The sequence below is a fragment of the Artemia franciscana genome, chromosome 1, assembly GCF_032884065.1.
Source record: "Artemia franciscana chromosome 1, ASM3288406v1, whole genome shotgun sequence".
Classification (NCBI taxonomy): Eukaryota; Metazoa; Arthropoda; class Branchiopoda; order Anostraca; family Artemiidae; genus Artemia; species Artemia franciscana.
Window position 1 is genome coordinate 63196120 of NC_088863.1, and position 23979 is coordinate 63220098.

Genomic DNA, 23979 nt, shown 5'->3' on the forward strand with positions numbered 1-23979 from the left:
TACCCCCTTGTTATATTTAAATTTTGTTACTCAAAATTTTAGGCATATTCACCTGAAAGAAGCTTAAATTGCCATTAACTTGGTATCTTTCTTCAAGTTGTCCACTGAACATATTTCATGCATAGTTCTTTTTAGCATTATATACTAATTATACAAAATTTTTGTCTGTGTATGACACCTTTTATGCAAAGAATGTCATCATTGAAACTGTAATGTTTAGCCTGTTTTTTGCTCTTTAAATGCATATGAATGTGACATAGTTCAAATGAATATGTTGTTTTTTAAAAACTAAGGCTCTAAAATATGGTCAGCTGATATTGGACTCCTTTAGACTTCTAGTAGGTTGTCTTTTGATTTTTATCTAATGCTTCCATCACAAATAAAATCTTGATCTACACAAAAGGCTTCTTTTTTGTATGCTTCAAACACCAATTCAATCTTATTATTCAGCAAAAGATTATTCCTTTTCTCTAGCCATGGAGGATTATAATCCTTTTGGTTAACATATAACAGAAACAATCAAACAGTTTGTGGTAATGAATTGTAGTAAGGAGCAACCCAGCTTAATGGTAATCAAAACTCTAAAAAATGGAATTTTGATACCAATAGCTACATCAAAAGAATCGAATTTTAATGCTGATTTTAAATATATAAGTTTCATTAAGTTTAGTCTTACCTATCAAAGTTACAAGCCTGAGAAATTATTTTATATAAATATAAATTATGCCTTATTTTAGAAAATAGGGAGAAACACCCCCTAAAAGTCATATAATCTTAACAAAGTCATACCATCAGCGTATCAGAGAACCCTTCTGTAGAAGTTTTAAGCTCCTATTTACAAAAATGTAGAATTTTGTATTTTCTGCCAGAAGGCAGATTGCATTGTTACCAAGTAGATTGATTCATTAAGCCAACCGACCTGCAACAAAACTACATAAGCAAACATGAATCATAAGATAATAAGCAGCAAGCATAAACATAAAAGCACTAAACACAGCATCTCCTTTCTTTCACAATAATAATTGTGCTATAAAAGCACACACACAAAAAAAGAAAACACTAGCCATTTAAATGTCCATTATCTTCACTGGCTTAACCACTCTACCAGTTCTTGTTACATAGGGTTGTAAATAATCCTCTCCATTTCTGCTTTCACTCTTTGCTGCTGGATGGTGTGTTGGAGTTCTATATGGACTGTCTTGGAAGATTTCTCCAGTACTACAATTATCTGGAGTCTTTGAAGCAGCCTTTTTTGGAGAAGATGATTGAGTCACAGGAGGGTGAAATTCTGCTAGAAGGTCCTCATCCCCTGTGAATCCTGAAGATTGTTGAACACTGTTGTCTTCAGCACTGGACCGTGGTTTCAAATGGGCCCGATTTCTGCAATAAAATCTACCATTTTCGGCTTGTATAAGGTAAGATCTTGGAGCTATGCATGACGTCACTACACCTTTTGCCCAACGTGTAACTTCCTTTGACAGCTTGACCCAAATGGGTTGGTTGTCTTTCAACTCTATTAGATCTTTAGACGCCTTGTCATAGTTCTGCTTCTGTCTTTCTTGTCAACTAGTTCTTGCTTTGAGGAACTTTGTCTTTGGAACAGTATTTGGCTCCAGTTGCTGCCGAGTACAGGGAAGGATGGATCTTAAATTTCTACTCATAAGAAGCTGGGCAGGTGATGCCTCACCGTCTATTGGAGTATTCCGATATTCTAAAAGACCAAGGTAGGGGTCTTTATTGGACTCTATAGCTTTTAGCATGATCCTCCTTCCAAGGAATGTGGCCAGTTCGTCTTTGTTTGATGGATGTGGCATCTCAATTATGGCTTGAACTTTTGAAGGATCTGGTTTGATAACATCTGCAGTTATTAGATGTCCAAAATATGGCACGCTTGTTGATCCAAATATGCATTTTCTGGATTAAACCTTACTCCAAATTCTCTGTCCTTCTCTAGGACTTTCCTTAAATTCTCATCATGTTCTTCATTTTTTCCTGATACAAGGATATTGTCAACAATGACGCTAATGCCTTTCAAGTTGCCAAAGGTTTTTACCATCTTTTGCTGGAATTCGTCTTGTGCACATATTAATCCAAACGGCATTCTTTTGTATTTGTACCTGCCAAATGGAGTGTTGAAAGTTGTGACAAGTGAAGACTTCTCAGTTAATGCCAGCATCAAATACCTGGATGTTGAATCAAGCTTAGAGAACTTATTGTGGCCATGAATTTTGGCTGCTATATCTTCAAAAGTTGGCATTGGATAATAGGGCCTTTGTATGGACTTATTAAGCTCTCTTGGATCCAAGCATAAACGTAACGAACCGTTTGACTTTTCCACAGCTACAATTGAATTAACCCACTCGGTTGGAGCCACCACTCTTTCAATGATGTCTAATTTTTCCAGGCGCTCCAGTTTGCTTTTAACCCTCTCATGTAAGGCAAAAGGTATTCTCCTGACAGGATTATTGGATGGGATTGCATTCTTTTCTACATGGATCTCTACTTTACCTGGGAGTTTACCTATCCCAGCAAAGACGTCATCAAACTCTTTGGGAATTCGGTTCTTCTTAACACTCTTCTTTGTTGATAAGGAAGAGATAGATGTAGTTACCTTCACAAACCCCATTTCTACTGATGCTTGGTATTGTAGTATTGGATTCGACTGTATATTAACTACAAAGAAACTGTACTTTTTGTTGATAATTCCTTTATGTCTACAATTTAACTCCTGCAATTGGAATGCGAGTTCCTCCATAAGCTACAAGGATCTGGCTTGTCTTGTTTAGTTGTGGTTTGGGTTTAAGTCTGTCAAAGATAGATTTTGGGATAACATTTGCTTCAGCTCCTGTGTCGATTTTGAATAGATTTTCCCATGCTGAATTATTCAGTTTGATATCCACAGTCGGTTGGCTTGATTTCTCAGCCATGGCTCCAATAAGTAATGTATCAATATAAATTTCTTGTTCTTGATTTTCATCTGTTCCTTCCATATCAATAGTATCTACTGGTTCGCTACAGCAGGCACCAGCAAAATGATTTGTCTTTCCGCACTTGGAGTAAGACTTCCCTTTTGCTGGACATTTGTGATTTGGGTCATATGCCCCACCACAGAAGTAACACTTCTTACTTGGTGTGGGTTGGTCATACTTCTTTTGTCTTCTTACATAGTCTAATTCTTGTTTTACATTCGGCTCCTTTACTGTTGTAGGTGACAAGGACATGGCTGACATGGACATGAGCTGCTCTTGTGTTGTCTCAAAAGCTCTTGCAATTGTCACTGTAGTGTCAAGAGTAAGGGTTCCACCTTGAGATAATAGTTTTTCTCGAATTCTATGTTGTTTCAGTTCACATATTAATCTGTCTCTCACCATCTCCTTCTAAAAATTGTCCGTTTAACTCACAGTCTTTGACAAGCACCTTGAGGGCTGTAATGTATTGTTCAATTGATTCATGCTCCAACTGATCCTGCTTATGGAATTTATAGCGAGCGAATATAGGATTGTTCATAGGAGCAATGTACTCTTTAAATTTCTTAAGATAAATATCAAGTTTGTCTTTTTCTTCTGATATTAATGTCCAAGTACTAAAGACATCTCGTCCTTTTTCTCCTAGCTAAAGAAGAAGGTATGCACATTGTTGTTTGGCATTCTTTCCACTCAGTGGTCCGCTGAATATGAGATTTACATGCTGTTCAAAATTTCTATGAAGGGAGGGAATTCAAAATTTCCATGAAGGGAGTGCAAGATTTTCTAGCATTATTTAAAAAAAACAAACAATGAAAAATAATTATGCAAAAGTTTTTTCAACTGGAAGTAAGGAGCAGAATTAAAAATTAAAACGAACAGAAATTATTACGCAAATGATGGGGCTTTTGTGATTCAGGGGTCATTCTTTATAAATTGGGACAATATTTAAGCTTTAATGTAAAGAGCAAGGTACAGACGAGGGGGTGAACCCCTCATATGTGCACTAACAACATGAGAATACAAAAGTTCGTTATATAAGCTAATTCATAAGTTACATATATCTTTTGCCAATAAAACATTCATAAAAAATTAAAAGTTTTAGTTGCCTTTTTAAGTAACCAAAAAATCGGAGGGCAACTAGGCTTCCTCCTCTGCTCCTTTTTTTCTCAAAATCATTTGACCAAAACTATGAGAAAACCATTTAGCCAAAAAAATAAATATGCAAATTTCGTTTTAATAATTCCTCTGCAGAGAGCCAAAGTCAAAACATGCATTGATTCCAAAACGTTTAGAAATTAAATAAAAAAACAAGTTTTTTAACTGAAAGTAAGGAGCAACATTAAAACTTGAAAAACAAACAGAAATTACTTTGTATATGAAAGGGGCTGCTTCCTCATCAACGCCCTGCTCTTTACGCTAAAGTTTTTTACTGTTTTAAAAAGAAGAGTTGAGAGAAAGAGTCAAACTTTAGCATAAAGAGTGGGGCGTTGATGAGAAAGCAGCCCCTTTCATATACAAAGTAATTTCTGTTCGTTTTAAGTTTTAATGTCGCTCCTTACTTTCAGCTCCTGTTGGCCAGACAGTACTAATCTCTTCTTTTTTGCCCTCTTCTGCACAAGATAACTATCAATAAACTGACTCAAACAGTACAATTATTCATAGGAAAATCAGTGACACTTTTGCAGAGGTAACTTTCATCTTCTAACCTAAATGAAAATTGGCTTCAAACAGCTGCTCAATATCATTATTTGTCTTTAGCCATTCAAATGTGCATTTGATATTTACTGCCAAGTTTATTATGTTTTCCCGGTGTCCCAGTTTGTAATATCTCTTTGAGTGTCCCGGTCGTCATTTATATTCCCTGTGTCCCGGTGTCCCGGTCGTCATTTGTGTCCCGGTGTCCCGGTCTGTAATTTCTATTCGAACAATCCCTGTGTCCCGGTCGTCATTTATATATCCCGCCTGTGCCCCCGGCGTCCTCGTTGTAGGTGTGTCCCTGTGTCCCGGTCGTCATTTATATTCCCTGTGTCCTGGTCGTGATTTGTGTCCGGGTGTCCCAGTCTGTAATTTCTCTTTGAGGTTCCCGGTCGTCATTTATATTCCCTGTGTCCCGGTCGTCATTTGTGTCCCGGTGTCCCGGTATGCAATTTCATCAGTTGACAAACATGACTTCAGTCGTTGTCATTTATATTCCCTGTGTCCTGGTCGTCATTTGTGTCCCGGTGCTTTGTTGATGGTGATTGCTAATCGAACATTCCCTGTGTCCCGGTCGCTTTTTTTTTTAGTTTTCTTTTTCTCCTTTATTTTTCACTTTTTTTCCTTTTTTTAATTTTTTTTCTTTTTCAGTTTTTAGTTTTTTTTTATTAGTTTTTAGCCTTTCTTTCTTTTTAGTTTTTTTCTGTAGTTTAAGTTTTGTTTTGTTTTCTTCTTTTGTATTCAGATTCGAACCTGGAACCTCTAGAACCTAGAACCTGGAACATACCGCGTTACCAACTCAGCTACATCGGCTTGAATACTTTTGTTTTTGAATTGGTATATGATGAAATAATTCAGACGTCATATTGTATGATGAAAAAATTTTTAGTTTTTTTCTTTTTTTCTTTTTAGTTTTTTTATTGGTTTTTACCTTTTTTTTTTAGCTTATTTAGTTTTTTTTCGTTTTTTCTTTTTAGTTTTTTTTTTGTAGTTTTTATCTTTTTTATTTTTTTTTTTATTTTATTTATATTTTTTTTGTTTTCTTTTTCTCTTTTATTTTTCAGTGTTTCCGTTTTTTTTAGTTTTTTTCTTTTTTAGTTTTTAGTTTTTTTTAGTTTTTACCTTTTTTTTAGTTTTTTTATTTTTTTTAGTTTTTTAGCTTTTTTAGTTTTTTTTTCTTTTTAGTTTTTTTTGTAGTTTTTACCTTTTTTAGTTTTTTTTCTTCTTTTGTATTAGTGTGAAATAATTCAGACGTCATATGTGGACAAACACGACGTTACTCGACAGACAGACAGACAGACATAACCCACAAACAACTCATTTTTATATATATGTATATATATATATATATATATATATATATATATCTATATTCACAGGTGGGACACAGGGACACAACTACAATGGCGCGTAACGACGTACGCGCGCGGGGGGGGGGGGGGGGGGCGCGAAGTGCCCCCACCAACTGGGTGTTGGATAAAAAAATATAAAGGATAAAGATCCTCCAGAGCCATTGCTGGCGCATAGGGCGTCGAATTGACGTTTCAGTTGCTGGGTGTTTTTACAGGAACAAGTAGCAAGTTTGTCGCCCAACCTTGCCGCGGCGTGGATCGAACCTTGGGCCCCGTATTGCCAAGCAGAGCACCAATCCACTGTGCTACAACAGGTTACTAGGTGTTGGGGTGGCGCGAAACGCCACCCCAACAGCTAGTCTATAAATATAGACTAGCTATATAAATATAGACTAGCTCTATATATATCTAGTATATGAAAATGTAGTTCCTTGTAAAAACATTGGTTTTACCTTAAATTTTTCTTTCAATTACAGAAGCACTTAGAGGTGACAAATTCCTGATACTATAATAAGATTAGCTACTGTAGTGCTATAGAAAGATTCAGTTTTTTTTTGTGGAAAAAATTGATTATTTTGAAAATATGTATGTATTTTTTTTAATTGCAAAATGTTTTTAACACCATCAATTTCCTTTGAAAAGACTCATTAAACAGCTATCTATGATGTTCCGATGCCAAGCTATTTTAGGAAAAGAAAAAAGAAATGAAAGCCATGTTTCTTGATTTTCAAGCCAATATATTTCCCTTGTTGTTCAAGCAAAGAAATGGCAAGTTTCTTATATAGAGGTTTTGGCTAAAGCAGTTCTAATAGTGTACTTGTTGTTTATATCTGACTCTATTTTTTTTATTTATGGGCTGTCGCGCAAAAAGTTGGATAGCAAAGTAGCAATGCTAATTGGCAGATTTTGCCTGAAAATGCCATTTTTACATATAGGAATAATTCTTGTTCCAAGAAAAGCTGTCAAAACATAAGTTGTGTTCCAATATGCAAAAAGTGGGGTAGCATAGTAGCAATGCTATTTAGCAGTTTTATTGAGTTAGTAAAATTTGTCAGCACATTTTGTCAGAAAATACCAGCGTTTCAATCCCCGAATTTTCGGTAATTTCTCCAAAATCCCTCGTCAGGAAAAAAATTGGTTCCCCAAAAATTTCATTCAGGGTTGCCACCCCTAGTGATTTATAGGTTGTGACAATCCACCCCTAGTAACTATCACTTTCACTTAACTTGACATAATTTTTTCACTACTTTCCAAAGTTTTTGTCTCAAATATTTACTAAACATCAAAAATCAGACATAGATCATTGAATCAAAGATTCTCTTGTGACAGAGAATTCCATCTGAACAAATTTACTTTCAGTATAATTCCGAGCATCAATGTAAAGGTTTTTTTTAGACAGCTGGACCATGAGGTTAATTTTTTTTTTTTTTATTTTGTTTAATTTTCAAAGGTCTGAAAATAAAAGAGAGTTAAATTGAAAAATTGGTACTTGTATGATATACCCACTAATGCTCAAGTTGTTCTTGCATTGATGCACTGTAAACTGGTTTCTTTTGCTATTTTCTTCCACCTTAACATGAGAGAAGAAAAAGAGAAGTGACAGAATAGCTGGGAAACATATAGTTTGAGCTATATATTTGCACATCAGGGGGGGGGGGGAGGGATAAAGTATTTGGACAGTGTGAAGTCAGAAAACAATTCTTAGTTTATAATATGCAAAAAGTAATTTTAGCTCGCATATTTTCATGTAGAGCCACTGTACTTTACTTTCACCCCCCTAGTGTGCAAATATGTAGCCCAAATTTGTTTCTAAAGTATTATATTTTTTATCATACTTTGGTTTATTTTATTAGGATTAACCTAACTTCACTTCTTGAGTAGTAATGGGTATAAACACAAAAAACAAGAAGAAAAATAGGGTCTTTATCGCTATTTAGGTAATGGGTATATCATACAAGGTCCAAAAAATCTTTCTAAAATGAAAAAGGGAAAGCATGGTACCTATCCAGAGAGGGGAGAGGGGATTTTGCGATAAATTTGGAGATTTTTTCATTGTTGAGCTATAAATTTGATGAACATACCACTTGAAACCTTTTTTTATGTTCTTTCCAAATATAAACATCATTTACTCAGAAATTAAATGGATCCTTTAAGATGATTAAATCAATAAAAAATTGAACTGAAAGTAAGGAGTGACATTAAAACTTAAAACGAACAGAAATTACTCCGTATATAAAAAGGGCTGTTCCCTCCTCAACGCCCGCTCTTTACGCCAAAGTTTGACTCTTTCTCTCAACTCCACTATTAAAAAAAACAGTAAAAAAATTAAACAGTAAAAATCGAGTTTGACTTTCTCTCAACTACACTTTTAAAAAAACAGTAAAAAAAGAGTTTTACTCTTTCTCTCAACTCTACTTTTTAAAACAGTAAAAAACATTAGCGTAAAGGGCGGGACGTTGAGGAGGGAACAGCCCCTTTCATATACGGAGTAAATTCTGTTCGTTTTAAGTTTTAATGTCACTCCTTACTTTCAGTTTAAAAAAACTTGCTTTTTTTATATAATTTCTTTACGTTTTTAAATTAATGCATATTTATTTTGGCTCTCTGCACATGAATAATTAGAACTAAATTTGCATATCAATTTATTTTTTTAGACTAAATGGCTTTCTCGTAGTTTTGAGCGGATGATTTTTAGAAAAAAAGGAGCCGGGGAGGAGGCCTAGTTACCCTCCAATTTTTTGGTTACTTATAAGGCGACTAGAACTTTAAATTTTTTACAAACATTTTTATTAGTAAAAATATTCGTAACTTACGATTTAACTTACGTAACGAACTTCTATATGTTTTTATATGTTTTTACTACGTATATGAGGGGGATCGGCCCCTCGTCAATACCTCGCTCTTTACACTAAAGCTTAAATTTCGTCCAAATTCCTTAAGAATGACCCCTTGAATCACTAAGACAATAGAATAAATAGATGAAATTACTAAAATACTTTAGCGTAAAGAGCGGGTTATTAGAAGGAGGTGGACCCCTCATATGTGGAATAATTTTTGTTCGTTTTAAGTTTTAATGCTGCTTCTTACTTTCAGTTAAAAAACTTCTCATATTGATTTTTTCACTTTTTTTAAAATGCTAGAAAATGCTGTACCCCTTCATGGAAATTCTCTTCCCCCATGACAAATTCATCCATGGAAAGTTCCCCTCACATAATCCCTTCCCCTCAACCCCTCCCCCAACCAAAAAATACCCCTTGAAAACGTCTATACACTTCCCAATAACCATTATTAGATGTAAACACTGGTCAAAGTTTGTAACTTGCAGCCCCTCCCATGGGGACTGTGGGGTACAAGTCGTCCCCAAAGACATAGTTATTTGGTTTTTCGACTATGTTGAATAAAATGGCTATCTCAGAATTTTGAACTGGTCACCTTGGGAAAAAAACGAGCGTGGGAGGGGGCTTAGGTGCCCTCCAATTTTTTTGGTCACTTAAAAAGGGAACTAGAACTTCCAAATTCCGTCAGAATGAGCCTTCTTGCGTCATTCTAGGACCACTGGGTCAATACGATCACCCCTGAAAAAAAAGACAAGAAAAAAAAAAGAAGAAAAACACGCATCTGATACGCTGAATCTGATGGTGTGATTTTCGTTAAGATGCTATCGCTTTTAAGGGTGACGAAACTTATGTATTTCAAATCAGCATTAAAATGCGAATCTTAAGATGAAACTATTGGTATGAAAATTCCGTTTTTTAGACTTTCGGTTACTATTGAGCCGGGTCACTCCTTACTACATTTTGTTACCACAAACTGTTTGATAACTTTTTGTCTTATTTTCTGCAATTTGGTTTGAATCTTATTTTCTTTCACTCCAGGTTTTGGGCATAATATATTAATGTTAAACACATACTAATTGAATGCATGATAGATTAAAGGGTAATTATGCATTATGCCACCAACACTCAAGTTTATGCTGTAAAAAACTCGAGAACAAACTGGTTTTATCTGTCTGTATTATGAAACAATTATCTTACGCTCAGTGGAAAACAAGTGGCAGGTAACAGAATACATTAAAATGATATAATTCGGGCTATATAGTTGCACATTAGGAGGGTGGGGGTTAGGTCAGGTTACCTCTCCCCTTAATGTGCAAATATATAGCCGAAATTTGTTTCTAGAGTATTGTTTTTCATCTCTTTTTTTGCTATATAATACTATAGAACATAATTATCTTGATAAAAATTACATTTAAGAATTAAAATTATATGCCACAATTTTCTATGGTGTGATTATTACTGGTATCTAAGATTTATTCATTTGCCTCAGTTGTAGATTGTTTGTTAGTACAAGGTAAAATTTAATTGAAGTTTTCCAGGAATTAATATCAGTATATATCGGACAATCAGTTTGTTGTCATCAGATCTTCTCATCTATCCTGATTATTATGTGTTTATTATATTTTTATTGACATTTTCAAAAATCGAACCACACTGCTCAAAATACTAAAAAAAATAATCGAATCACTAAAAAAAATGTATATGCTGCTGTAGTCTTTAGAAAGTTTATGACTGGGGGGAGGGTCAGTTGCTAAACTCCAGTTTATAATAATTTCGTGACACGTGCTATTCATAAAAAAATAGAGAGGATTAATTAGTGTGTTCACTTTTTACTAAGAGTGGCATTTTCCCCGGTTGCTATGCATGCGGGTAGCCAAGCGTTCACCCAGTTTAAATATTACAAGCTTTGGCCGTGCAAGATTACAAGGGTGATGCTTGTCAAGGACAATGAAGTTAATTAAGAAGTTCGCTGCTATGGGACAGAGGAGATAAAAATCGTTAAACGAGTTGAGGTGCTTACAGATGGCAGAAAAAATGTTCAGCGTGCAATAAAGCTGTGTATGGAGGATTGTGAAGGTTTACCTGGTGATTTATCTGAATCTGTTAATTTGATGCAGACTGAAATTGTAAACCTTCGTGATGGAATTGGAGACGAGATTTGGAAGAGAAGGAGCACGAGTTTAATAGACTAGGGAGTTCGTCAGGATCGCAACTCATGGCAGATTTCCTTGATACTGTTACCCAAGGTATTTATGAGGCGATTGAGCTCTAGTTTGAGGCCAAATTTGAACGTATTGATAAAAAATCTTACTGACTTACGGTCCAAAATCGTTCATATTGGGGCAAAGCTCCAGAAACTTGAAACCTAGCTAGACGATATAAGTCAGCCAGCGCTTCTTAGCAAGATTATTGTGTCAGGCATAGACTCTTCTGCTCGGGATTTACCCGGTCTTGGTGAAAAAATACTTGATTGACTCAACAGTGAAATGGGACTCAGTTTAGACAAATCCATTATCAAGAGTGCAAAACCTTTGGGATCTGCTTCTGAAAGTAAGACTCCGATTGAATTAACTTTTTTTTTACTGATGCATCTGCGGTGGAGATACTGCGTAGTCGCAAAAATTTGAAGAGCTCCCAAATCTATGTGAATGAGGCTTTGGCCAGGGAAAGGCAAGAAATTTACAAACTTGTGCGCAACAAATTTGATTTAAAAAAAAGTATGGACTTTACTAGGCTTTATTTATGTCAAATGCAGTTGACAAAACATTCCGTGTAGATCGATTTCTGATGTAGTTCAGATTCGAAATGTGTCAAAAGAACCCGTGGCTTAATTACAAAAAATGGTGATATTTGTTTTCCTTTTTCTTTCTTTATGGATCGCTTTCAGTCTTTTCTTGATTCTCGTTTGAAACTTGATGTTATTCTAAATTCAGCAACTGGCAGTGAGAAAGATAGGCCTTATGTAAAAAATCTACCCGAGTGTGAATTTTCTTCAGGTGGTATTCAAACCGATCAGTCTAACAAGTGTAAATTTCTGATCCAATCGTTACATGTGAATGCGCAAGGGTTGCAAAGTGCATTCAGCGAACTCAAGTTCTTGCTTACATCTAGTCCTAAGAACATTCTCGGGGTTTGGTAATACACCTCTTATAATGTTAAATCTGCCTGGGATGAAGTGTATTTCACGTTTAAGGTGTCAGAATAGGAGGAGAGGGTAGATATTGTATATTCGTGATGATTGGTCTTTTCGAGTTCTCAGTGATTTTTCTGTTTTTGAAGAAGGGTTATATGAGACTATTTTGTTGAAGTTGACCCCTCAGGCTGTAACCCATTTATTTGGGGTCTGTTTATAGACCTCCGTCTGGCAATCCTAAAGATTTTTTCGAAATTTTAAAACCGCAGTTATAAAACCTAGAAGCGTCTAGGAAACCGGTCATAATTTCTGGTGACTTCAATTTGGATCTGTTGAATCTCGATGCTGGCAATAATAAAGATTTTCTAAGCATGTTGTTGTGTTCTAGTTTTCTTCCAAGTATATCTCTGCCAACTTGAGTCACAGCTAATACAGCTACACTATTGGATAACATATCTTATTCTTCTGATTTAGTCCATGCAACAAAATCGTTTGTAATTTTGTCTGATAGTGAGTGTTCCTCTTGATTTAAAAAATAGTCATAAACAACATCGTGATTCAATAATTCGAAAAAACGATATGAATGGATTAAAAACGATATTTCGCATGGAAAATTTGTGCAGAGATTTGACCCCTGGATTTCAGAAGGTATTTTGGTATTACTAAACCATAAAAATAAAAAGCTTATGAATTATTTAAAATTGCAGACACTCGACTCTTTTCATAATATAGATTTTATAGGAATAAGCTAAATTCAATTATAATACATGGGAAGAGAAAATCTTATAATGATAAATTCCTGGAATATTATTCTGATATGAGAAAGACAAGACATTTGATAAATGAAGGAATACATCCTCATAGTCGTAAGAGTACTAGTGTTGATTGCCTGGAAATAAATGGGGAAAAATTGTACAACCTAAAGATATTTTAAATGCTTTGGGAGATTATTTTAGTAATATCGGTTCTAGACTTGCATCGACCATGAGTGCACTGCTGAATCCCCTATTATTCCAAGTAATGGGCAACATGCGGAAAAAATGTTTACTTTTTCTGAGATTGCGCCTCAGGGATAAAAAAAAAAATTATTATGAAGCTTAAACAAAGTTTTTCTGCAGATGAATTTGGATTTTTAGCGCAAATTGTCAAACAGGTAGCGTCGAGCATTTCCCCTTTATTGGCGCATATTTTTAATCTATCACTTACATGTGGGATTTTTCCTGAGCTTTTAAAATAAGCAAGTATTATAGCATTACCTAAAGCCGGTAATTCAACTGATTATTCAGATTATATAGGTATTTCTTTTCTTTCAGTTTATAGTAAAATTCTGGAAAAATTGCAAATAATCAACTACAAAAATATTTATTTGATAATAAGATATTACACACTTCTCAATATGGATTTATAAAGGGAAAGTCAACTGAACTGGCAATTCATGAGCTTTTATTGAATATTAGTGAATCATTAGATGGTGATCAACATGCTTTGGCTATTTTCATTGATGTTGCTAAAGCGTTTGACACTGTAAATCATTCTTTGCTTCTTACGAAACTTAAGTCTGATGGATTTTCATTATGAACCGTTAATTTTTTTTGCATCTTATCTTTCTGGAAGACGACTAGAATGTATTGATAAATCCCTTGATCTTCGTTCAGATGCTTTCCAGATTACTTGCGGAATACCTCAAGGCTCTACCTCAGATGTTTTGCCTCTTTGTAAAATAATTATGTTTGCTGATGATGTAGTAATTTTTTCCTCTCACCGGGACTTAGCAGTTCTTTTCCATAACCTTGAATGCACGTTACAAGTTGTAAATTTTTGGTACTCAAGGAATTTGCTAGCTCTTAATGAGGAAAAATGCCAATATATGTTGTTTTTGCGAACTGGATCCGTCATTTCAGATGGGTTCTCTCTTTTGTTGAGTGGTCTTGAATTAAAAAGAGTTGTTCAGTTTAAATACCTTGGTTTTATTTTAGATGAAAATTTGTTGTTTAATAAACATGTGAAAACACTACCGTTAATCTATCACATCTTCGTTATTTATTTCCTAAAAATATTCTAAAAGCAATTTATTATTCTATTGTCCACCCATATTTTCCTTATTGTATTTCTGTTTGGGGTTCTACTTTTCCATCTGTATTTAAATCTCTCCAAATACTCCAGAATAAACCAATGAGATTTTTTAATGTTTAGCATGGATCTTCAGTTAGACACTTTTATGGGAATTCTGGAATATATTCTTTGGATCAACTTCATACGATTTCTATTTCCAATACTTGTCATGGTTATTTATACAATAGTTTACCTTCAAATTTTTCTGGTATTTTTTCAACTAATTCCCAATTTCATAATTATCCAACCACTCATCGTTCACAATTTTTCGTGTGAATTTCGTCATACGTAAAGAGCGGGTTTCAGCATCTGTCATACTGGGTAAAAAATTTTGAACTCAGTTCCAGTATCAGTATCCAGAACTCAGTTCCAGTATCAGTACGAGATTGTAGCAATAAGTGAGAGTTTTTAAAATTATTTTTAAAAAATTACGACGGAGCGATGAAAATAATATTTTCAGAAATAATGAACTTTGTAAAAAATTGTAAAACATGCTCGCAAAATTGAAATTCGTCAAAATTATTGGGTGCGAGGTTTAAAGGTATGACGGACGGGTTTTCAAATATTTAAATAAATAACAAATGATTAGGTGAATTGCGTTTAATATGTTGCGGGGAATTATTATTTTTTTTGTATATTTATGCTAATGCTGTAGGCCGGTATTTACTTTGGCGTGATTTATGTTTATCTTGTCAGTGCTAACGTATATAACATTGTCAGTGCTAGTTTTTATTTTTGCAGTGTATGTAGCATTGTAACATCGTCAGCGCTAAAGTATGCCACCAGGCATGTGTATTGGTTTGTCATATTTATATATCTATCTTCTGTTTGTTTAGAGTTTGACTTTAGTAATCACTTTCATTTCTTCTTTTTGGATTTTCTATTTAATTTTTAGGGTAATTCTGTTTTGTTCATCGATCTTTGGCAATCTGTCATCTTTCATCTGCAGAATGTGTCCTAGCCATCTCATCATTTCTCTCATTATAGCCCTAGAAAGCAGAATTGAACCACATTTTTCGTACTATCTACTGGTTGATATATAGTCACTCAGTCAGATGCTCAAAACGACATGTGGGCGATTTCGCTAGAAAACTTCTAGCAAATCCTCCTCTACTTTTTGGATTGTCCATGCTTCAGAATCATACTTGACCACCGCCATTACTGTAGCTTCCGATATTCTAGTCTTGGCTTACAGACTTATCTTCCCATTCTTCCAAACTGTTTTAAAACTCCAAAACTGTATACTCCAAACTGTATAAAAACATCCTGGGACTTGGCTATTCTACTTCTAAAACCTTCACTGAACCCACTATCTTTACTAATAATAAGCCTACTACATAAGTAAGTAAAGGTGTCAACCAGATTGGCCTTCTTATTACCCGTCATCACACTCTCACCTACACTTACTCATTTTCATAAAGAACTAGTCTTCTTTACATTATTTTACAAACCTGCTCTTGCTCATTCAACACACAAAACCTCATAGACTTCCATCATTTTTTTAACATTTTCACTCAAAAATGCTTAATTAAGTAGCGTAATCTAAACCTAGGAGAGTTTTACTTCCTAATTTGATTCTGTGTACTCCCTTTGCATTTGATGTGCACCTTTGGACAAAATCCATCAAAATTATCCCCATTAATGGGGATAGAACTCAATCCTGCTTAATTCCTCATTTAATGTGAAAGCAACTACTAACCTCATCTTCCAGCTTAACTTTTGCAACGTTATTCCGTACATAGTACTAGTCAGTTTAATATCTTTATCTTTTATGCCATACAAGAATAGGTACTTCAGCAAAGCTCTTCTATTAGCCAAATTAAAGGCATGCTAATAATCTGTAGAACTTATTACTAAGAGCGGTTGATGACTTACACTCTTTTCATTTACTAATCTAAGAATGAAAATTTTGTTGACGCACCCACTATATTACTCAGCGACAAATATTACTGGTTTTTTCGAAAAATTATGTGCCAAGCTAGCTATTGAAGCACCTTATAGGCTAGGGTGTTTTCATCGTCTTATCCTTTTTTTTTCTGTATGTGATTAACTTTGTTTCTTGTTGTTCTTTTGCTGTTTTTCTTTTGTATTTACTCCATTTAACCTTTGTTTTGTAAAGTTGGTGATAAATACATTATTATTATTTTTATTACTATAGCATCTCTAAGTATAAAAAATATAGTTATGCTAAGAAATCTGTTTCCTAGAGAAACCAGGCTAATGCCTCTATGAATATCACACTCACTCTTATCAGCTTTCTTATGGAGGTGTTCAATTAGTTTTCCTAAAATCACTAGGTACTTTCCCTTTTTTCCAAAATCATTTTCATACTCTTTAGTATCTTTCTTATCTAACAACCACCGTATTAAAAAAAATTCATTTGCCACACTATCAGCACATGGGTCCTTATTATTTTCTAATCCTTTGATACTGTCGCTAATTCTTCCTCACAAATTAAATCTTCCTTCACATCCAAAGTGTCACAAACTTTCCCATTCTTTTCTATATCCTTTTTTGTAACTCTGTCATGTTTTAGAACATTCTCAAAATTTTCTGCTCATCTCTTTTGAACTTGTTTCTTCTCACTAATCGTAGCCGTGTTCATGTCTTTAACGAGGACAAGTCCCTCTCAGCTTATTAACATACCAGTACAATATTTTACTATTAAGCTGTTTCTTTGGCAATTTTATGCATGACCTCCACTTCATACTTTCCATAATTGAAATTTCAATGTTTTCACCACTTTCTATTCATTCCTCTTATAATCACATGATCTGTCACTCAAATAGTTTTTTGTTTTTGCAGGCTCCTCCTCCTCTCTGTTAAAAAAAAAAAAAAAAATCATTGTTGTTGTTGTTTAGGGTTTGACGCATTCGACAAATATGTCGTTAACATTTTTATCAATACTCTTAGCTGCGTATATAACTTTTCTTTCCTAAGACACCATGAGCGACTTCACGTACTATTTTCCTGAAATTATTCCACCCACCTTCTACAATGTCAAATTTTAAACTCTCCAGTTTAGTATTCAATTATTCATGGAATTTCTCTCAATTTCTCATTCTAGAGTCTACCAACGTCATGACTTTCATTAGATATTTCATTAGAAATTAGATATTTCATTTGCAATAAACGCATATGACACTACAGGGTTTATACTTTTACGGTTATTATATCGAAAAAAGGGGTTGGTCAAAATAGTACTTTCAGTAATTTTTGTTTGTATTAAGTTTGACTTAAATATTGAATTTAATTTTTGCACATCTTAAGATTTATTTATTCATCTACATCAGGACCTGTTATTTATATTTTTGCTATAATAGCTTATTTTGATTTCCGTTGGTTTTGGGTGTCATTTCTTCTAATATGGCCTACATGGTAATATTTGGTCGTTTTGAATGATTATAGAAATTTGTTTCTGCAGGTCATAAATTTAATATGACTCTTCACTTTTCTTCGAAAAATTTTGTGGAAAGTTTTTTTAATTAATTATTAGGAAAGATGTTGGGCAAAGTGAATATATTAAAAGTAGAATAAACAAGGCCCAGTATTTTTTTATTTATTTTTTTACATTTGGAAAAAGTTTGGAAGAAAAGGTAGATACCTCTGTGAACAAAGACTAGAATATTAGAAGATGCAATGATGACAGTGGTCAATTATGGTTCTAAAGCGTGGGCTCTTCAAAAAATGGAGGAGGCTTTGCTAAATGTTTTCCAGAGTTATAGCCTGCAGTTGTTTTGGGTATCATACTGACTGACTGACCTTATCTCAAACGGTAAGCGTTTCGAATAATGTGGTTCAATCCCAGTTTCTGGGGCTATAATGAGAGAAAGGATGAGATGGCTAGGACACGTTTTGCAGATGAAGGATAAAATATTGTCTTTGTTGGCCTACCGTTTATGGCCACAAGGTTTTTACGAAAAAGAACTCAAAAATTATTCAACAAAATTTTCATTCTGTAATTGGATCCTATAAAGTTGAAACAGCAGGTCGTCCTCGAATGAGCTGTGAGGATGTTCCATGGAAAGATTTAAGGGAGATGAAAGCTTCCTGGGAGGGCTTAAGGGGGGAGGTTTTGAATAGATTGGGATGGAGGAGGACCCTGTGTAGCCCTCAGGTGGCTATGTGCTGCTGGGGTTTTCAGTAGTAGTAGTTTCTCTTCAGCAGCTTCTGTGTTTTCCATTTTTGTTGTTCTCGTCTTGTTTTTCCTCAACCAGATTTTCTCCACTTAAGAACTGGTGAGACCATGATCATTTTTTTTAACTAAAATACTATGCCTTCTTCACGTTTTTTGTTATTTTTTTAAGATAAGAAGTATCATTTGTCAGTCTTCTGGGATGGTCTTTTATCTACCATGTACAAGTTTAATTAATTTTCATTGTCTTGTTTTGCTTTTTATATCGTTTGCTAGGTTTCCTAGATTTTCTATTTTCTTTCAGGTTTCAAATGTGAAAAAATAATTAACAAGTCTTGAATGTGAATATGCAAATAGGAGTATACCTTCTCGTCTGGTTATCATTTGGAATCTCAGATGAAAGTCAATCAATAGGAACGCTTTGTGTCTCCAGAAATCACAGTGATGAAACATGTCTTGATTTTCAACTTGAACAGTTACCATTCTTCGAAAATCCTCACGAAGTAACCAGTTTGAAAATATCAGAGGTAGATTTAGGAATATTGGATCCATCAATTTTTGAATCATTTATAAACCTTCATGAGCTTACTATTGAAGATAACAACTTTGAAATACTTAATGGACCTTTTCCAGTGCTAAAACAACTTGAAAAACTAACTATAACAGGAAACGCATTAGACAGTATTTATTGGGAACGTAAGTCTGTTTTAAATTTATACATTTGCTATATTTTTGCTACACTATGAAAAAAAGATACATTCTGTAAGGAGAAGCTTTAAGAAAAACTAATGCCATATCAGTATGACAATCGAAATACTAGGTCTCTGGGACTGTAACTGTGTCCCAGAGACACGCTTACACTTATTTCTACTGAAGAAGAAGCATTCTTCTTTAGTATTTGGAGGCTCATCAGCTGAATTCCCTGCATATGTGTGCTATTGGGATGGGTGGCCCCCTGTCATGAGGGGACTGGTGGCATTATTTCAATGATAAACAAAATTAAGGAAAATATACCAAAAATAATAAGCAAGATTTATGTTTGGCAGTAAAATCACTCTTCCAAAAATGGTATAAGTAGGCTTTTCTTCTTTAGGCTATAACCCCTACCAGTACTATACAGCTGTTTAAGTAACCTTCTAACATTAGAAAAGAAATCGATCAATAATACCAATGCAAACAATAAAGTTTCTTTCTTTAATAAGGGGGGGGGGATCCAGCTAAAGATTTCTGATAAACTTGATTTGGGTGATGTACTTTTTATTTCCAATTTTACATTATGTCTGAAGGGTTTAAGGCTCTTTTGCAGTTTTTACAAAAAAAAATATCTGAATTAAAAGTTACTGTACCATTAAATCTAAGTAGTAGTTAATATTTTCGAGTAACTGTCAATTGATAAATTATTTTCTTGTGGCAGATTCTTTGAAAGTGTGTTTCTCAAACTTGTGAATTTTATGGACCGTGGTTTGCTCTTTACTAGGTTTTACCTACTGAGGGAACCATGATTTTAACAATTTTCAAGGTTCTTTAAGTAGGAACATTTGAAGCAATGATGGTATTCTGGCTTTTGTTTCTATCTGTGCTCATTATTAGAAATGCCAATTTTGAAACAGCCAATTAGCATTTTTCAAGGCCACAGTAGCTTGAAATATTAATTATACCCGGAAACGTGTTGAATAGTACTTATTGGAAAGTAAGTTAATTTAAATCAACGGCTTCTGTTTTCCTCTGGGTATGTGCTAAAAGTTTTACTAAACCTTGGGAGTGAATTTTGAATTTTGAAACAATTGACTTTCAAGGCGATTAGAATAAGTTTTTGTACTAAGTGTCGTAAACATCCGAAATACCACTGGCAAAACTATTGCAAATATATATAAAATGGCCTTTGCATTTGTTGATCAAAGAGCTTGACTATTCAACAAGAAGTGTAACTCGACGAGATGACTGAAGAAGAATTCAACGAGATGAACTTGTCTTCTTCTGTCCTTAAAGTGGATTTTCTGTATTTGTGTCAATTGTAAACTTTTGGTATACTAAACAACTGAACTATTCGATCGAAAAACAAAATTTATTTTTTCATGAGTTATGAAACTTTAACAGTATTCTACCACTACTACTAACAACTCACCACAGAACCAAGCTGTCTGAGGCCAATACATCTACGCACGCCATCCCTCCATTCCAATCTATTCACAGCCTCCTTGTTTACACCCTCCCAGGAAGTCCCCATTTCCTTTAAATCTTTTTTATGTTTTTTATAAGTCCTCCCACCCCAGACGAAGATTACCTACTTCCAGTTAACCCTAAACTGTTTGCCAAAAAGGACCATCTTCGGCAATCTGTCATCCTTCATCCGCACAACGTGCCCTAGCCATCTCAACCTTTCTTCATTATTGCCCTAGAAAGCGGGATTGAACCATATTTCTCGTACAGCCTACTGTTTGAAATTAGGTCAGTCAGCCAGGCTCCTAGAGCAATCTGTAGGCAATTTCTCTGGAAAACATCTAGCATATATTCATCTGCTTTTCGGAGCGTCCATGCTTCAGAGCCATATTTGACCACTGTCATCACTGTAGCTTCTAATATTCTAATCTCGGTTTGCAGACTTCCTTATACTTCCAAACTTTTATTTAGCTGTGAAAAAAACACCGTGAGCCTTGGCTATTCTACTTTTAACATCTTCACTGCTCCCACTGTTTTTACTAATAATACTACCATTGTAAGTGAAGCTGCCCACCTACCTGACCAATCGTTTCGTTACCCAACATCACATTTTCTTCTTCTCCCATTCCTAGCCTTAGTGACTTAGTCTTCTTAACATTGATTTCCAAACCTATTCTAGCACCCTGAACTCGTAATTCCCCCAAAAGTTCATTCATTTTGCTCACACTTTCATCTAGGGTGCTTAAATCATCTGTATAATCTAAAGCAAGGAGAGTTTTTCCTCCCCATTTGATTCTGTGGTCTCCCATTGCCTTTCCTTTGCTTCTTAAGACAAAGTCCATCAAAATGATCCATATAAAAGGGGATAGAACAGAACCCTTCTGAACTCCTGATTTAATACAAACCCAGCTGCTAACCTTATTTCCTATTTTAACCTCAGCAGTGTTATTCTCGTACATTACATTAATTACTTTAATGTATTCGTGTGGTATACCATACAAGGATAAGACCTTTGCTAAAGCTCTTATGTCAACAGAATCGAACGCTCGCTCATAATATATAAAACTGAGGACCAAAGGGGTTTGACCACACAGGCACTTCTCAGTAATTAACCAAAGAGTGAAAACTTGGTCGACACATCCTCTGCCTTTCCTAGAACCGTACAGTTCTTCTCTTAAAACTTTGTGTATAGACTCTCTTGGTCTAAAAAGTGTTATTTTACTAATTAATCTGCTGCAAACAGAGACCAGACTAATAGCTCGATAATTACCATACTCAGTCTCATCCCCTTTCTTATACAGTGGTTTAATAATTACCATACTCAGTCTCATCCCCTTTCTTATACAGTGGTTTAATTGAGGTTTTAGTTACTTTTCCTTTTTGAAAAATCATACTCATAATCTTCAGTAACTTATTTCTTACCTCAGAGCCACCATATTTAAGAAACTCATTTACGACACTATCCGTACCTGGAGCCTTATTATTTTTTAATCAATTTAATCTATATCTTTTCCTGCAACTCTGTCTCAGCTTAGCACATTCTCAAAATGTTCGAGCCATCTCTCTTTAATTCTTTCCTTATCACTAATTGTGTTCCCGTTTCTATCTTTATCTGGGACCAGTCTGGATCGACTACTCACTCTTAATTTATTAATATGCCAGTAAAATATTTTAATATTATGCCGTCTAGCTGTATCCTCCAGATACTTGGCAATTTTATCTATGGCCTCCACTTTCTGTACATTCCTTTCACTTATGATCTCTCACTCAGATAATTCTTGTACGAGCCTCTTCTTCTCTCTATTAAACATTAAGGTTTTTGCTAATATTCCTAGCTGCAGTCCTAACTTTCTTCCCTATGACACCATCAGTAACTTTACAAATTGTTTTCTAAAATTATTCCAACCATCTTTGATATTGTCAAATTTTGAACACTCATTCAACTGTTCCTGGAAAGTTCCTCTCAAATTCTCATCCTGGAGTCTGCCAACATCATAACTTCCGGGGAGTTAGTTACCCTTCCGAAATTTTAGCGGTCCTATATACCCCAGTATCTTGTATTGACCCCGACCGTCTTTTGTTCACTGTAAAATAATCAAAAAGGCCTGATATCTTTCCATCACCTGAATACCATGTGAACTTATGGGCCATTTATGCCCAAACACCTTATTGATTGCAATAAGGTTGTTATGCCTACAAAATTGCAAAAGTCTGTGACCATTGCCGTTTTCTTTTCCTACACCAAATTTACCTAGGCAAAAATATCATCTATCCCTATTTCTACCGACCTGGGCGTTAACTCTCTTTGTAAAAATATCATTTTTCTACCGGAAACCCTGTCTATTTGTCCCTATAACTGTAAGTAAAATTCCTCTTAGTCACTAGTATCTCATTCAGTCGGTTCTGCAGGGGTATATACTACTATAACTGATAAGCTTAACTTTTTAGTCATAAAATGAGTCATAGTATTCTATTATCAATACCTTCCCAGCCTAAACAAGACTTAACAGCTTCGTTATTCATCATGGGCCCTTGAGCCTTACTCATTGTTATGTACCCCATCCTTCCTGCCTGAGTAAACAAATCCTATATCACCTAGTTTCATGCTTCTTACCCCTGGGATGTGAGTTTCCAAAACTCCTAATAACTCCAGTTTAAATCGTCTTAATTCGTCCGTCAAAATGTCGATGCGATAGTAATTTTCTAACGTCGAAACATTGAAAGTTCTTTAAGTCGTTGAAATTAATTTCGCCTCAGAAAAGGCAGTGATCCTAGATACCAGTGCAGGAAGGGGATCAACATGTCTTCTCAAGTATATACTGACGCGCTTAAGCCAGCTTAGAACCACACAGCAAGAAGTCCCTGGGACCTCCAGTATGAATGGAGGCACTGTGCAATACTAGGTCCATCTTGGTGATAAAAGTCATAAATGTCATTAAAGAAGGGTGTGCGAAAGCACAGGATGGTTGGCCCCCAACCCCCCATTGCACTTCCTGGCTGAAGGGCCTTGAAACGGAGATCAACACCGCCGGTTTGGACCTTAAGGGTCTAGTGCCCTCTTACTTACTTACTTACTTACATCTTGGTCATAACATAGTTCTCACCACTTGGCGATGCTTTTCTGCCAATAAGAGTCGAAATCTGGCACAGACAGTCTCAAGTCTATTGCCTTCGACTCATTGTATATTAATGCCTACAAATTTTATGCTACTATTGGTTAATAAATTATACAATATAATTTGTTATTTAAGAGGTATGCGGCTTGCCAAAGACTAAATATCTAAAATATGTACTAATAAAAAAAAAAGAATAAAACAATAACATCATGGAAGAGCCAAAGGGCAGAGCAAGTATAACTATGAGCTGTAAAAGTTTAATATTTGTGTATTTTTCAAGAGAGGAATTGGATCTTTTCTTGGCAATTTTTAAATTTTTTCTATTCTATAATTGATTTCAGCCTTTTTTTGTACGACAAAGGTCAAAATTTTCAGAAAAGATCTTTTCTTTCAAATATCTGACACATTGAATATTAACCACTTGAATTGTAGGTCTTTACCATTGGTAAGGACTAAGTCCAGAAGGGGCGTGT

At 34.9% G+C, this 23979-nt stretch overlaps 1 protein-coding gene and 1 long non-coding RNA gene across 5 annotated transcripts in view; both read left to right on the forward strand.

Moving 5' to 3' along the window:
- Window positions 1–23979, forward strand: part of LOC136032687 (uncharacterized) — a 198218-nt gene that overhangs the window by 31559 nt on the left and 142680 nt on the right. The window lies entirely within an intron of this gene.
- LOC136032646 (protein singed wings 2-like) overlaps window positions 1–23979 on the forward strand; it is a 94466-nt gene that overhangs the window by 10691 nt on the left and 59796 nt on the right. For all 4 annotated transcript variants that reach the window (XM_065712949.1, XM_065712925.1, XM_065712934.1 and 1 more), the window contains exon 2: window positions 18535–18926. In XM_065712949.1, coding sequence (XP_065569021.1) covers window positions 18578–18926 — 349 coding nt within the window. In that variant the 5' untranslated portion in view covers window positions 18535–18577. The remainder of the gene's footprint in view (window positions 1–18534; window positions 18927–23979) is intronic.